Raw genomic sequence first — 17,385 nt, forward strand, 5'->3', positions numbered from 1 at the left:
GGTTGTTGGGGCTGTGTTCGTGTTGGTAGGATGTTGACTCTGTCGTGTTCTTTTATCCCATGGTATCAGTGGTGGATCTAGGAAATAATGTTAGGGGTCAGTAAGAATAACGCGTGCAGTGCGCAAATTTTTTTTTTACCAGAAATAGCATGCATATCGCCATTTCATCGAGTCTTGGTAGACAAGTCATTTGGAAAGGCATACTGCACACCTGTTAATGCCTTATTTGCGAGGGTAACTAACATATTCCAATAATGCTCTCATAGGAATGCTTAACAAAGAAACACACTTATCTTGAACACACTAACAATGTTTGATATCATTGCATTCCATTAATACGTTTGTCCAAGAATGATGATACTTTGTTATTCACTGAGATCACCATTTCATTCACTCTTCTTTAAGACATTTTATCAAACAGTTTTGGAGGGCATGTATGAAGCCAACTCTAATATTCAAAAGGGCAGCACCCAAGGTATCCATGGACATTCACCAAAGTTCGGAGGGGCAACACCCAAGGTATGTTCATTGAAGTTCAGAGGGTTAGCTGACCCCCCCTGCCCCTCAATGCATCCGCCACTGCATGGTATACATTTTTTATTTGAAAAAAAATACAAAATAATAACGCTTAACACTGTTAACTCTTTGTTAAAAGGTAAAACACGTGTCAAGTAGATAAATAAGAGACATAAATTTGGGGACCACATATCCCAAACCAAAGTCATTAAGTACCTTTCCATCTTTTTTTTTTTTTTTTTTTTTTTGAACGTAAGATGATTGATGTACAACTTTTTTCGAAATGCTAATAACAATCCTATGTATCATTTTGAAAAGGATAATTATGAAAAGGATAGAGATGAGGAGAAGGAAAGATATGAACTGATAGATGAATCTCATGATGCATACTTAGTAGAAAAGATCATTATGAAAATTTAAAAATAGAAGAATGATAGGGATTGATAAACATCATATTTAAAACTTATCACGTGGAGCCACTCAGTACTGACACACCCCGACCTAGGAAGGTCGAAGCATGCTAGCCATCACCGTGAGATGACATAACCATAAGGGTAAGTGATGTGAAAAGTGAATAAATTTAAAACTAATTAGAACTAATTACACTAAACAGTGAAAAGTGCGCAGTCGTGAGAATAACCCACTACAATTATTCATAACATAAAAGACAGTATGGCTACAACAGAGTAGTCAAAGTAGCTAAAATACACTTATTACACAACAATGGATAAGTTCATACGTCTAAAAAGCGGATAATGTCATAATGGCCAAAGATCCCTCGAATGCCACGAAGAGTGTAGCTATCTAGGTCCTGGAGGGGCGAATAACAAAGTTGAGTGGGTCAGCAAAGCAACACTTGTAAGAAAACCTTTATTTTCGAACATACTAACCCCTTGTCGTAAACAATAATACAACAGCAATATAACCAGAAATATGCCAAGTCACGATATATCAATGCCACAGTAATGTAATCATGTGATAATCAAGTATAACTAAGTGCTTGTCCCTCTAAGCTGACACACAAGTTCATACAAATAATTTCTGACACGAACAAGATTGGGTGTAATCAATACGCTCTAGTACTACAATCACATTAAGGCTGGTACAGAAGCACATCACATACGAGTCGCAATTGCCTAATGCAAACTGTGCGACATGACCGACACCAAACTTGGATCCAAGACGAGCGAACGGTGTGATGTGAACATACACATGAAGGATTGGCCCTAGCCCTGGTGCGAGTACTAACACCGGTGTAGCAAGATGAGCATGTACATATATGTATGAATGTCATGACAGTAATATCCCAACCATAAAGCAGCATTTATCACAATTTATATCACAATAACAAATACTTGGCAATATAAGCGTAAATGTGAAGTAACTACGCATTTAGGGAAACTATAAATATGTATAGGTATAAAATAAACTACCCACTCACAAATACGTCGCCGGGTCGTAGCCCCCGAGTCTAGCTTGGCCTCGTACGTCCTCGGGATACGTTTCCCCGTCGCTCAGTGAGTATAATATATAATATGTCAGTCAAGCAATGCCATTTTAGTTACTATGGAAAATACAATAATAATATCAAATCAATATGCACGTAGTGCCATATCACATCATCCCCTTACGTGTTCATTGTATCCTTCATAAGTAGTAACTCACCACGTGACTCCTATTGGCCATTTTGCCCTAATGTCTCCGTGTGCAGTTTACATTTATACCTCGGATTAATTTAACACCAAAGTTCTCATACTCCATGAACAATTCCAAATATCCACATATCACTATATTAATAATTCCGAAAGCATTTCCACAAATTCAACATGCTTGACTTGAAATAGAGAGATAATTTGCAACACATTACATAAACCACTCATCCTTTTATTTTACAAATGATTTATTTGACAAGACATGTGCTAGATGAGCTGAGTTTGAGTTAGATAAAGGATTTAAGAGTTTTCTTTATTTTTGTACACTCTGTAAGACTTTTGTATTAGTTACTTGTATAAGAGAAGTTCTTATTTTACGCTTTTAGTTTTATTTTACTTTTATTCCCGCTCCGGGCGTGGGGTCCCATCGACTCTGAGTCCAGGGCGTGACAGTACTATAATATAGTGATATTCCTCTTCACTTGAAAATGAGAGGTCTTAGGTTCGAATCTCATGTATGGCAGATTCGATACCAAATTAGGCTAGCTATTGTGTAGTTTAGCCAAACTTTTATTCATCTTAATGTAAAAATATCGATATACTAAAAAAAAAAAAAAAAAAAATTTATCACTGAAGGAGTTTTGAGTAGATTGTAAATGTCACTTAACAAATTTTAATGGCAAGTCGAGCCTACACAAGTTTTTTCTAAAAAAAAATAGAGAACGTTAATTGAAATAGACAAAAAAAAAGCTCCGATTTATGAGCTTTGTTTAAAACAGCATGCTGACGAAGGAGGGGATGTAAAGACGGTAAATATTTTATGCGCGTGTGGCTCACTATAACAGAGAGAGTGTGGGGAGGAGGAGCTGTCGGATAAAAACAATACCGCTCTCAGAAACCACTCCCATATGTTGTAAGAAACGCTGGGCGGGGCTGGTTGCGTGAGGGTCCTCCGCATCCAATCAAAGCGCGTAGTAAAAGGACACGTGTTGGATCCGTAATGGGCCAGAGGTAGCGCCCGTTTAGTCCAAGCGCGCGATCGGTTCAAAGGGAGGGTAAAAGCGTGGGGGCCAAGTAAGGAAAGTTAAGGCAACAAATTAAAAATTACATTAAGAATTAAAAAATGAAAATAAAAGTTAACGCGGCATGATATGAGTTCATGCCAACAACTTGTTGAAGCGGTTTATGTTGCCCAAATGTGTTGACGAGGTGGAAAGGGGTTGCGTTCTTATGTATATTTGTATCAAACTATGGATTATTAGTTGATTCGTTTAGGAAATTGATATTAAAGTAATAATATATTATTTCATAGAATTGATTCTAAACTAAAATAAATTACCCATATTATTTAGTAAAATTAGTCTAATAATGTTAATTGTGTTTGAATATGTTCATCACACACATTAATCCTTCATTTGTTGAGTTCATGATTCGTTTAACGTTCATGTTTGAAAATTTTAATCGTAAAGAGTTTTTTGTATGCATTCATTTGGAAACGATAACATACAATCTCAAAAGAAAGTGTGCTTATATGGATCTCGATAAAAACTATTTTGGAACATTCAACCGTGAATACTTTTTATCCTTCTTCAATAAATTCCAAGTTAAAAACAAACACAAGTGTTTAAGAAGAAAATAAATGTGTGAATGAAACATCTTCTCTTACCACTTTTAAATTTTGGAGAATGACTTATATAGTACGAGTATATCATCGTAGTGGCATTTAATTAATAATAAAATAAATAATTTTGAAAACATTATTTCAAATGTTATTGTTTCATTGACACATAACGTTACATAACAATATAGGACTCGTTTGGAACCGCTTTTAAAATGGATGAAAACGCATTTGTAAAATGTTTTTTAAACAATTTTTAGTAAAAATACAACACATAACTAGTACTTATTTCAAAAAACACTTAAATCTTTTTAAAACTTAAAAAAAAATCCCTAAAAATACTTCTAATTAATGTAAAATCACTTTCAAACGTGACTATAATTGTATTATATAAAATATTCTTTAATATTGACTCAAGAATAAACGGCGAATCGAAGTGATGCACGGAGTGGAGTGGAGCGTGGGAGATGGGAGGAAAGGATCACCGCACGCAATCAAAGAGTGCATTCGCAGCCGTCAGATGATGATAAAAATGATGGGTGTGCTCTCTCGACAACCCACACATGCCACGTAATACGGAAACCAACATTGCACAATTACTAAATTGCCACCTTTGGAGAGCCGCCCCTAATCCCATCTCAGTCAAATCCCTTGTTGACTGTGCGCCTCTCTCTCTCTCTCTCCTCTCTCTTTCTCTCTCTTCAATTCCTCGCTCATCATTTCTATATAAAACCCACAGCCTGCCTCCTACTCCTCCATCGCCATCTCCACACCCCTTTCTCTCACATATTTTCTGCAGCCAAACACTCTTTTCCACCCAAACACTACAAACAGAAAACGCCACCGTTTAGTTATGGCGCCGAGAGAGAAGACGGCCGCCGCAGCCGTTAGGATGAACGGTAACGGAAACGTGAAGGAGGTGCATTTTAGAGGCGTGAGGAAGAGGCCGTGGGGGAGGTACGCCGCCGAGATCAGAGATCCCGGCAAGAAGAGCCGGGTCTGGCTCGGAACCTTCGACACGGCGGAGGAAGCCGCCCGGGCCTACGATGCCGCCGCCATAGAGTTCCGCGGTGCCAAGGCCAAGACCAACTTCCCTCAGCCTTCGGAAAATGTTAGCCTGAATGTTACAAAAAATAATAATAATAAAATTAGTAGCGGAAGCAACAATCAGAGCCCGAGTCAGAGCAGCACGGTGGAGTCCTCCAGCCGTGAGCCGCCGGCCCTGATGGTCGAGTCCTCGCCGTTGGATCTAAATCTCGCTCACGGTGTCAGCTCCGGCGGATTCGGCTCCGCGCCGATGAGGTTCCCCTTCCAGCACCACCAGGTTCCAGGATTCGGAGCTGTCATCGGAGTTCCGTCTTCCGCCCCGGCGGCCGCGAATCAGGTGCTCTATTTTGACTCGGTTTTCAGAGCCAGCGTGATGAAGAACCGCCAGTTTCATCCACGCATGAGATTCGATCACCCCAACTTCCACGAGCCCGATTTCCACGCTGCCGGTGCGGCCCAGAGCGACTCGGACTCGTCCTCGGTGGTCGATCTGAACCAGAACGATCTTCTTCGCGGCGGCGGAGGGTTCGATCTCAACCTTCCTCCACCACCGGAGCTCGCTTGATTTTGGTTTTCGAGAAGGGCGCGGCGACGGCCCGATTTAATAGGGAATCTTCAATTTCAGTTTCCTTTTATTAATTTTCTAATTTGCTAATTTCTAAGATAGAAAAAGAAAAAAAAAATACATGAAAAGAGCAACCAATTAAAGAAGCTCCATGTAAATACGTAGTTGATCGGATCATTATCTTTTTTTTTCCAGCGGCGAAACTCCACCGTGTTTCAATCTGTTGTTGTGACTTTTTTTTTCGATATCAATTTTCAGTTGCAATTTCTCATCTGAGCAATAATTAACCGTTAATTTCTGAATTTCCATCATCTATTATACTTTAGTTTAATTATTACCGTAATTGTTTATGTTGCCCTACGAATATGATATTCTGATCGAGCGATATAACACTCTTTATCGCATTTATAATCAGTTTTGTATTCTATTTAATAACGACGGGATTTAATGATCGTCAAACGCTACAAGCCGTTGCGCAATAGGAAGTTTCGTTAATTTTATCATGTATATTTTCAAGATTTGTGAAGATCTTTTTTTCTTTTTTTTTTTTGGTAATTTAATTTCAGTGAGCTATTAATACAAAAATAGCACGAAATTTGATGATTCATGTGGTTAACGATAAGCGTTGCCCATCATAATTGGTGTCCTAACTCGCTGCCGCGTGGCTACGTCTTTGTCCCAAGCGTCGGCGGCCTTTACTTGACTCGAACGAGTGAAAACCGCGCGCTTTGAGCATTCTATAATTACGCTTTTGTCCCCCTCTTTCTAAATTTAGAGAAATGTTGGGATTGAAGGGCAAAAAAAAGTAAGAATTATAGGCGCGTAAGGGTAGCAGCCGGTTTTGGAGGGTGTTTCAGACCGAAAGTTTGTTCCACGTTGACTGGGTAGCTCTCGAGATTCGTGTTAGGATGGCACGTGATATACGGCCGTCCGATCTTAAGTACCTATTTATTGTTTTATTTTTTATCTTTTGGGGAAATTAATTAAATGGTTTTGAACTTTTGCGTAACAACGCGAAACAGGTGGGAGGAAGCAGACAGAGTCGGGTCCCACGTCGTGGCGGGCGCTGCGAGCGAAAGTGGGAAAGCGCGGCTGCCGCTTTTAGTGGAGCCCACCGTCCTTTCGCTGAAGAATATTTTGATAAGATAATGGCACAAAATAATATTTGGACAACACTTCAACTTCGATTCGAAATTCCGGAAAACATGCTCATGTTGAGTGAACGACGTCAGCTTTCGAGCCGAATAATAGATGATGCAATCAAATTTGAGAGATTTTTAATGTTGAAAAGATGGTCCGGTAAGTTAAGCGTTATCATATAATTAGTTAAAATTTTTGTTTTTAAAATTTTTAAATAATTGTATTATTAAACTTTATGTATGAGATGTTGCACCGACATAATTTAATATCTCTGGTTCAATGCATAGATTTAGAGATATGTGCAATTCAATGTTGGAGCATGCGTGCATTTAAATCAATCAGTACATTGATACCGCAATTTATTTTTAATTCAATGGATTAAAATTTACGATAATTTAAGGCAACAACGGAGAAGCAACGAGAATTAAGATAATATTATATAAAAAATATAATACGAGAAAGAAATGGAGTACGGCGCAGAGTGGTGACGTGTCGGGAAGCGACAGACAGTTAAGCGGGTCGGCATGTTTTAGTTCAAAGCTGTTGCCGCGTGTGGGACCCGCGGTCTTGTCCGGCCAACAGAAGGAGAGTGACTGGGACGTCTCGCGACGGGCCACGTTTCGCGTCCGTGTTGAAAAGAAAGCACAAAAAAGAAATAATAATAAAAGCAACCGTCAGGCAATTAGATAAATGAATAGAATATACATTTAACAAAAAAAAAAAGAATAGAATATAGGAGTGGGCGGCTGCTGATGCCTTTTTCCTGGTTGCCTCCTGAGGTGACACCTCCCCCTCAACAAGGATGGGCAAACGGGTATGGAAATTGCGGGTAGGAACGTGTAATCAAGGTTCAAGATGGGTACGGACCGGTTCTAATTTTTTAACAAGAGAAATGGGGCAGATTGATGAAATTTTTGGGGCGGGCTGGTTCCAAATGTATAGAAAAACAGGACCCTGGACCAGTCCGTTTGTAATTGCAAAACCAAATACTTCCAATCGAAATGCAAGAAAACACCCCCTCTAGGTAAACCCATGTCTTCAAATTTTCTATTTTCTGTTTGTTTCTTGGGAAAATGGGTTGGATTAGAGTTTCTAATGGTAAAGTTTTGTTCTTTTTCTTTTGGGTAGATTCGAATTGCAAAGTATGGTGAAGAAGCACTCAAGCTTATTAGGGAAAACAATGATCGTCGCGGACGAGGACGACACTTCTGATGTTGAATTGGACCACATATTTTGGCACGATGTGTTGGATTTGTGCTTAGTTCGTGGTAAAGATTCTAGAGGACGCCAAGACGATATTCAAAAAATTGTTACCTTTTTATTTATTTGTTTATGTTTTTGCTTAAATTTTATGAATTTTATAGCTTCATTTGTTATATTATTGCATTTTTTTAGGTGTAGAGCTCTTATGCGTATGGATTCAATGATGGCAAGGAAGGTGTTTCTCTATACTTCGTAGTCCAAACTCCTCTACTCTATCACAACCATTCATGGATGCTCTATTCTTTCCATACGCACCCAATCCAACTCGAATGAGTCCAGACCTCAGAACTTAGACAAATTAAAAAAACCCCAGCAAATCTTAAAGATCTCTAGTAGGTCTCGATCTCGTTGGCAACATGGAGGATATGAGCTTGAAGGTGAGAGCGGAACAATCGAGATTCAAGAGAGCTAAAGAAGAAGAAGAAAAAAGGGATGACCCGTGGACTTGACCCGAACCGGCCCGTTTCAAATGGGCCAGGTTAGGCCTAGTTCCTGTATTAGAATTTGTTGTACCCGCCCTAGCCCAGCCAGTTTCTTTTAAATCCGAGTCTGGTCTGGTCCCTTCAAAATTGGGCATGGCCGGCCCATGCCGAGCCCTACCCCTCACTCCCTTCTCTTATCACTTCTCAATATGAATTTTCTGAAACAAAGTTTTTATGTATCAAAAACATGGTTACATCATATTATTATTCTACTCAAATTACAGCAACGATAAGATAAAGGCACATTTAGTTAATTAGTTGCCGGATTTTTACTTCACTGGTGGTGAATTCCCTTTTCTCTCTTATCTTCTCTATTTCCGTACAAGATCTAATGGCTGAAAAATGCTCGAGAGATTGACCCCAAAAAATACTATGTTGAATTTTGATATTATACTTTGGACGGGAAATTGGCAATTTCATTTCGTCATATTCAAGTCACCCAACTCACCGCCACTTTTTATTATAGTCTGCAACCAATCAGCCAATGATTAATGTTCATCAGACGGTCAAAATTTGTTGGGTACAAAAGCCGATGTATTATCATCTTGTAATACACTAGTGGTTGTGACGAAGAATTTCAGATAAGGTTAAAGTTGTCGGAGACAGTAAAAGGTTTTGCGTCACACGTATGTGCGCTTTGGAGTTTGGAGAATAAAAAAAGACTCTCTCGCACTCTTACATGAGTGATGATCCTTGCCGGATCCACTTTGTGAGAATCTCGGGGTTCTCAAATCACATCCGTTCATCGTACATCGTACGTTGAAAAATCATTGTAATTTTTTTTATTTAAAATTGAATATAAACAGTACATGACGAAAATTGGCTGCACGATGTACAATGAACGGATATGATTGGATAAACAGTACATATGTGTTTTGGGGCCCAACATGTGAAACTGCAGTCCCCTTTTCTCCATTTCCCACCAAAGTTATCAATTATTTACGTCAACCACAAGCTGATGACCCAGTGGTCAAGGACGGATTGCAAGACTTACTTCAAATTAAAAACTGGAGGTCTTGGGTTCGAAACTCGCTACTGGTGTGGAAACCAGACTTATGGCCATGGGAAGGCTGAAATGCCTCTGTGAGTCTTTCCAGCCCCCGGAATGGGTGAATACTGTGGTTTGCCATCAATTGCCCCTAAAAAAAAAAAAAAAAATCAATTATTTACGTCAAGGCCCTAGACCTTAGCTGATTAGCTGGATCTCGAATTGAAGGCTGCCGCATGCATTTCCCACGACGCGTTATTGACCTTGTCAATGTCATTCGTATTTGGCTTTAGCCTTGTTGAATGGTTATCGATTTGGATAACTGTTTGTGGGAGTTTAGGGTTGAGACTTCGTTGTCAAGCATTTGTTTTGTTTACCAACTAATGTGTCTGCTCAAAGTCCTTTTAGGTACGTCAATCAACTATATGAACGCATATCATATTCACTTGTTAAATTTCTTTTCGTATCTGAGTGCATGTGCAATGGCACGTACTTTGATGTCGAGGAAATGTTCTTCGTCAACAAACTTACAAGGAGTTGGGACACTTGTCCCAATTATTTCAATTGATAACGACTTTTATAATGATATCAGAGTTACGTTAGCCTATATGTAAAATTCAACGATTACACGTGCTTTATATCACTCGGTTTAAATTATAATGAGCTGTGCTCCTTCATCTATTATTATAATATTATATTTTAGGAATTTGATAGCCAACCACATTTCGTGAAAAAAAAAAATTACTGATATCTCAACCATATATGAAGATTCTCGACTACTTACAAATTGCACAAAATTATTTACAAAAAAATAAAAGAAAAACACCACCGTATTTAATGTTGTTAGGAGGTTGTAATCAAATCCCTATCATTCTTTATGGTATCCAATTGTTGAGCAATAGCTGTAATAATAGTACCATGGATGATGGAACCCACATTGGAAGGAATAAGTTAGCGTCGTGTTATTTACACATATTTTTTTACTTTTACACTCTTTTGTTTATTTTTGTCATTTTATTTATTCGATCTGACGCTCAAAAATTGAAAGAAGTGTATAAAAAGTAAAAATAATGTATGAATAACACTATCCGATAGAATTTGCTTTATTATTTTAAAAAACTAATGAAAAATGTTTGAAAATTTTGAGTTTTAACGATAAGGACAAAATAAAGGGTAAAGTGAATAGTATCAGCATTAACTTTTTAGTGTAAAAATATGATTTTTCATTAAACTAAATAGTACCATAAATTTTTCGTTAAAATTCTTTTTTTATAATTTGTTACAATTTCATTTTAATTAGGAAAAAAAAATGTTTTTGAGAAGAGGTGGACCAAAGAACGACACGTCACCTGACTGCATGTGTACCGACTAACGAACGCGCCACCACGTGTCTGAAACAGAAGGATGGGCAAGAAAAAGATTGGATGCACCGGGACTTTCCGGTGGCGGTGGCAGAGGAGTCAAAGTGGCGCAGCAACAGAGCACACCCAGTTTGCGAAATTCGAATTGGGATTTTGATTTGTGTGAGTAAATTAAGAGAGCGAGTTCAAAATTGGGGGCTGAAATGGTAGAATTATTGGTAGCGAAAAATTGGGGTTGAAGACAGACACTGTTAGATTGATAAGTTTAGGGTTTATGTTGGAATTAGGTCAAAATTTCAAATGGGGAGAATTTTTCTGATCGAATTGGATGGCAGAACTTACAGATGCAGATTCTGTGACAACGCTCTTGCCCTTGCCGACGATGTCCTCTCTCGGGTACTCTCTCTCTCTATTTCTTTCCCCTAAAGTTCGCATCTTTTTATACATGATGAGGTTTTTTTGAATGATATAAGCATGATTACCAGTAAAATAGGATTAATTTGTGATAGAATGGAGAAAAAGGTTGAGAACTTGTTTCCTTTTGAGGGAATTTGAAATGGGTTTGTATTGATTTTAGAAAAAGGGTTTTAGAAATTGGGGTTTCAGGTCCTGCATAAGTGAATTGGGGTTTTCAGGTCCTGCATGGACTAGATTATATGTAGGCATTGTTTTTTTGGATTGGGATTGGGATTAGGGCGTTCGATAGAGGATATGTGGTATTTCTTGGTGAAGAAGCTTTGTGAAGCGAGAATGGACACACGTAAAAGGGCTAGATTGCGTGTGGTAGGGGTGGGGAAAAAAACCGAAGAACCGATAAACCGCACAGAACCAATTAAAGGAACAGCAACAGCTGCAGAGTCAAGATCTAAGAGTGTTGCTTTCGCCTTTGAGCGCTGTCAATGGTGTTGGCCCCAGTGCATGACATCGCAGGCACCTACGGAATTAATAAACAGAGTCTGGAGTAAGTATCATTTCGTTTTTGTGAGATTTGAGATTGACTTGCAAATAATAATAATTTTAGTGATTTGAGATTGATTTTGAGATTTGCATATTACAGATTGTAAAAGCTTAAAAACTCCAGGTCAATTGGGAGGAGAAAACCACTTAGTGCCATGGTAACGAATGGAATGTATACACACATAGATTCGTGGAGAAACTAAACATTTTGCGACTAGACTGCGGCCGAGCTATTAAGTTTTGTTGTTGTGAAGAGTGACAAGTGATACATTAGACATGGATCTTAGTAATGTTTTCCTTTTCGAAGAATATATAGAACTGTGTTCAATTTTTATTCTGTGACTTATATGTCATGGAGCTTATTCTCATTATTTTGAGATGCTTATTTTCGTTGTTGCTTTTTCATTTATGTGGCAGAGAGCCAATGTAACATGCTTTAGTGTTTAGCAATTTGACTATAGTTTGTTGTAATTTGATTAGTCTTTCAACTGCCGTCAAGGAAGGGCATATCTGTTCAGCAATGTGTAAGTTCTTTGCTTTTATAGCCTTTGCTTTTATTGCCTCTCGTATTTGTCATGTCGTTTTCTGGCGGACATATTGCCAGACAATGAACAAATATCCTTATAGTGAACTAATTAATTCTTGAATTGCCATAGTGTCAATTTTTCATAGAAATCAGTCTCCTCTCTAAATTGTAGGCCTTTTGGTCACAATAATATAAATTTGATGCTGTCGTATCTGTTCTAATAAAATAACAATGTTATATTATCTTCAAGTGCCATGGGTAAATGTGGATTGGCCTTACCTGCATCCTCATTGTTCTCATCTGACCTTTGAAAGTCTTATCCAGGGTGAACATAACGCTTGGTCCTGAGGAAGATAGGCTAATGTACTCTGGTTTGCATACTGTGGAAGATATTTTTTGTTGCTGCTGCGGACATATTCTTGGCTGGAAATATGTATGCTTTCTTCATCTCTCTGCTTGAATGTTTTCCAATTTGTGTTAGCACGAGTAGGTAGGAGCAGGACCAGGGAATCACGTTTAGGTAACCTATATTGTTTTAAACCAAGTACTCGAAGTACACTCTATGTCTGTGCAATCATTTACATCTAGACGTGGACCGCTCTACTTTTGAATTAGTTAGATTATTTGTGGCAAAGTCTAAATATAGCATTTGATCAATGTTATTAAAGTGCTATTGGTGGACTGAACACCTTTATTTTGAACACAAAACAATCTTATGCAATACTGATGGTGAATTTTATTAGGTAATTGCACACGAAAAAAACCAAAAATACAAGGAAGGAAAGTTTGTGCTCGAAAGGTACTTGCTGTTTTTTACTTTTGTCTCTATTTACGGTTTCTATTGAACTAAATGTGCCCGTTTCAATAACAGATGGACGATAGTGGAGGATGTAGCTGAGGAATTCAGCTTGGACGCTCGTCTTGGTTCAAGTGATGGAGAAAATCCCTAGCAAAGTTCAACACTTATACAAATAATAAGAGCTGGATGCTACATAGTTATTAGCACTACAAACAATATCAAGAGTACTGAATTCTGTATTACACTTTCAGGTGAGTTTTTTTTATTTTTTTCCAACTAAATGTCTTAATTACCCCTATCCATCAAGTCAATCCATCGATCGATGTTATAAATTTGTCTCTCGCGGCTGTTTTTGAGAATTGTGATTATGAACAACTAGTTCGAGTGTATACACGGTTTATGTCATGAGAACCTAATACCCTACAAGCGAGAACCTTTTGTAGCATCAGGATTGAAGATGCAATTTTCCGAAAACCTTTGGAGCACATGAAAAGTTAGAGCTCTCCTACTAGAAGCTTTGCTTTGTCAATATTTGGGAAGAAACATGGGATGGTACTCATGGTAGGACCAAAATACTCTTACGTATTTTGTGTGCGCGCGATCCAACGGACATGTGGTCTGGTCATTCGCTCGCAAGAATTTCTCTTGCGTTGGCCTTTGGCTAGCTATTTTAAAAAATGAAAATTAATGAAAAGAGAACAGTATCGGAAGTTTTTCGTTAAAGTTCTCTTTTAAAAAATCATTGTGACCCAATGATCCCCTCATATTCATTAAAAGGATGAGAAAAAACCAATGTGCCCCAATGATCCCTTCATATTCATTAGAAGGATAGGTATCATTTTTCTGGGGCCCATTTTGGTTTCTTCTCCTTTGGACCAATCGCACTGCATTGCTGCAAGGGATGGTGCCGAGGGGAAAAATCAATCGTACGCAGTCTTATTCTTGTTTTGCGAAGTAGTTTATTAGATATAATTATTTAATTACAGATGTGGGTGGACAGCGTTCCTTACTCTGGATGGAGGAACATCCCGGTTTCTTATTGGAGACATGAGCATGCTTAAATAAATGACAAATATTTATATGGACTCTTAATTTTAGGTCTTCTGCCGTCCAACAGAATAAAAAATTAACTTAGCTTATACAATAATTGTTCAGTAAGTTAATAGGGCGCTAACCACTCGCTTGAATGTACGTCCCAATGTTTTGCATCAGTGAACACATTTTTTTAGGTCATTGTTCAATGTTCGTCGCGTGAAATTTTTACTCAAGTTGAGAAACGTTTCGTTGTTTAATAATGTTTCTTTAACAAACACATGAACATTGAGTGAAATTTTGTGAATAATTAAGGATCTATTGAATTAACGGTTTTGATCATAAAATTATATTTAGAACTTGGTGTAGACATCGAAATTTCACTTGAATTTCTGATTAGTGAGAAGTTAGTGTGATTAGTGGGAAGAGAGCCCCACTTGCAGAGAATAACTCACATGAAAACAAATTTATTGATGTTTAGATTCAATAATATATTATCATGTGCATAAAAGATATTATATAATAATAAATTACTGAACCAAAAAACGTCACGTAACAGTGAATTCATTACGTAATTCATTCTACGTCAGTAATTCTCAAAAGTATGTAGCTTTGTAGAGTGTCATTTAAACCCTTATTTTTTATTTTTCACATATCTTGTTTATTTTTAGGGAGTTTTAATGAAAAACTCACAGTACTGTTCACTTTAACGAAAAACCATATTTTTACACTAAAAAATCAATCCTGGTACTATTCACTTTATCCTTTTTTTTGTCCTTATTATTAAAACTCAAAGTTTTTAAGCTCTTTTCATTAGTTTTCCTTTATTTTTATGCTTTGATTTTTTTTTAAATTTATTTGGTCTGCGTAAACGTGTGAAAATTATAAAGGTAGGTGTGTGACCTTATCCTTTTGAACTATGATTCTCTCTCCCTCCTCTTTTCATCTTCTCTTCTCATAATCTTTATTTTGTCTTTCTGTTTCTATCAAAAATTAATATAAAAAATTAATGTGATTTAATCGTGATCGTTTCAATAAGAGAGAAGGGAAAGAAATGAAAAAAAAAAAGAGAAAAAAATCTTACTCCTAATCCTTTTTCCTACACGAGTATTGTCTGACCGAGTCTTGGAGCCATGGAGACGGGGACCACAGAATAATCGGGTAGAAGAAAGAAAGAAATAATAAATATGTCACCGTCCGGGGATTGTTGTGGTGTTATTAATTGGAACCGCACGGCGACGCGCCACTCTGCAACTCTCTGCCCCCACGTGATGCACACCACTGTCGGACGGACTCTCAGTGCCCTTCCCTTTTCGAACAACTTTCATAGCATGCGAGTGCATCGTCAATGTAGTGTTTTGTTGTTTTGTGTCCATGTTACAATCTGATATGTAAATGTTATTGTGTACGATATTGTATTTTTGCACGTGAAATTATATTAGCTATGTAGTTTTCAGTTTTCATCGTTCTAAAACTTATAAAAAATATTACCCTTAGTTGATCTAAATTATGAGGAAATAATTTTTTGGCCATGCTTTCTGGAACTCTAATTTAATCTCAATTTGTTCTTTGTAAATCAAAAGTTGTCGTTTTACTAACTGAAACTCAAAGTTAGCTTCATTTTGCTCCCTAAAAATCGTTATGATCTTATTTTGCCCCATGAAACTAAGTCGTATCTATAAAACTCAAAATTCGCTCTATATTGCTTTTAGATATGTTAATCTCTTATTTGGGTTTATTTTGGATGCACTAGGCTAGTCATTTCTTCTTTTTTTTTTCTTCATATCTTCAATTTCTTTTATACTTAATATTCTCTGCTTATTGAATGTTAATGCATAACGGAGATTTATAATTAACTTTATTACACATGTAGTATAGTGTTATTGGGTGTTGGGTCCTACATATGTTTTAAGAGGCAACCTATAAGTTTCAAAGAAAAGAAAGAGTTCACAAATCAAAATGAAACGAATTTTGAATTTTAATTTTCAAGAAGTAAAATGGTGACTTTTGAGTTACAGGTAATAAAGTGAAATTAAAATGAAATTCTAGGGATCGCAACTACAAATAAGCCAAAAGAAAATTGAAACTTAAATGCAATAAATGTAGTATACGGCTCTGACCAATTTTGCGAAATCTTAATACGTTTCGTCATTCTAATCTAAGCTTCTCTTTGTTTCCAATTTGGTTTTTTTTTTTTTTTCTTTCACCTTATATTTTGTTTCAATTTTCTTGAGTTGTCAATCGTTGGTCTATTTATGTATTTGCTTGCTCAATAGTTTTATTCTCGACAATTTTGAAATGGATTCGAAGCTTGTTTAAGAAAGGAAGATGAAAACGACATGCCAAAGACAACAATCTTTCACTCATCCCTATCAAAACGGTAAAAACCTTCTTAATGCATCATTATCATGTATGATAAATGCTTATTAGTCGTTATCGTCACGATAGAGAAAATTTTCATTATGATCGGAATACGAGTGTTACATTACGTGTTTTTATATAAGTAATGAGAAATTTTATTTTTTAAATTATTAACTTTTTAACACACATATCGCACCATTTATATAGTAATACGTGATGTACCATCCCGTTTGTCGGTCACATCAAAAAATCTCTCAGATGGTAATGTATTTTCATGTTATTTCATATAGTGGGCACACGTGTCACATAAAATATAGCTTCGTCGTGTCCCAATGCTTGCCTTTGTAGTTGCTATATCTTAATCATGGACAAGGATTGTCTACCCTCCCACTTCTGGTGCCCTCCCGTGCCCTCCTGTTTTGTGTGATCACTGTTAAGTCACGTCAACGTTTTACATTTTCTGTTTTCATCGTTCTAAAACTTATAAAAAATATTACCTTCAGTTGATCTAAATTATGAGGAAAGAATTTTTTGAACTCTAATTTAATCTCAGTTTGTTCCTTGTAAATCAAAAGTCGTCACTTTATTAACTGAAACTCAAAATTAGCTTCATTTTGCTCCCTGAAAATCATTATGATCTCATTTTGCCTCATGAAACTTGAAGGTCGTATCTATAAACTCAAAATTTGCTCTATATTGCCTTAGATATGTTAATCTCTTATTTGGGTTTATTTTGGCTGCACTAGGCTAGTCATTTCTTCATTTTTTTTCTTTTCATATCTTCAATTTTTTTTTAAATTAATATTATCTATTTATTGAATGTTAATGCATAACAGAGATTTATAATTAACTTTATTACACATGTAGTATAGTGTTATTGGGTGTTGGATCCTACATATGTTTTAGGAGACAATCCATAAGTTTCAAAGAGAAGAAAGAGTCCACAAATCAAGGTGGAACGAATTTTGAATTTTAACTTTCAAGAAGTAAAGTGATGACTTTTGAGTTACAGGTAATAAAGTGAAATTAAAATGAAATTCTAGGGATCGCAACTACAAATAAGCCAAAAGAAAATTGA

General features: G+C 36.9%; 2 protein-coding genes and 1 long non-coding RNA gene across 3 annotated transcripts; all 3 read left to right on the forward strand.

Annotated features, from left to right (window-relative positions):
• Positions 1-4,526: 4,526 nt before the first annotated feature.
• On the forward strand, positions 4,527-5,669 carry LOC103935001 (ethylene-responsive transcription factor 4). The gene has a single exon (XM_009344798.3). It carries the CDS (start codon positions 4,640-4,642, stop codon positions 5,396-5,398), a length of 759 nt encoding a protein of 252 aa, XP_009343073.2. The 5' UTR covers positions 4,527-4,639; the 3' UTR covers positions 5,399-5,669.
• A 4,994-nt stretch (positions 5,670-10,663) lies between these two features.
• On the forward strand, positions 10,664-13,303 carry LOC103934755 (protein yippee-like At5g53940). The gene is made up of 5 exons (XM_009344532.3): positions 10,664-11,028; positions 12,070-12,113; positions 12,440-12,548; positions 12,859-12,914; positions 12,987-13,303. Exons 1-5 carry the CDS (start codon positions 10,933-10,935, stop codon positions 13,063-13,065), a joined length of 384 nt encoding a protein of 127 aa, XP_009342807.2. The 5' UTR covers positions 10,664-10,932; the 3' UTR covers positions 13,066-13,303.
• LOC125476352 lies at positions 11,035-12,049 on the forward strand. The gene is made up of 2 exons (XR_007257632.1): positions 11,035-11,593; positions 11,690-12,049. It is a non-coding gene; the product is annotated as an uncharacterized LOC125476352 (long non-coding RNA).
• Positions 13,304-17,385: the final 4,082 nt, after the last annotated feature.

The sequence above is a fragment of a genome, unplaced genomic scaffold (genome assembly GCF_019419815.1).
Source record: "Pyrus x bretschneideri cultivar Hongxiangsu unplaced genomic scaffold, Pyrus_bretschneideri_v1 Contig19, whole genome shotgun sequence".
NCBI classification, from domain to species: Eukaryota; Viridiplantae; Streptophyta; class Magnoliopsida; order Rosales; family Rosaceae; genus Pyrus; species Pyrus x bretschneideri.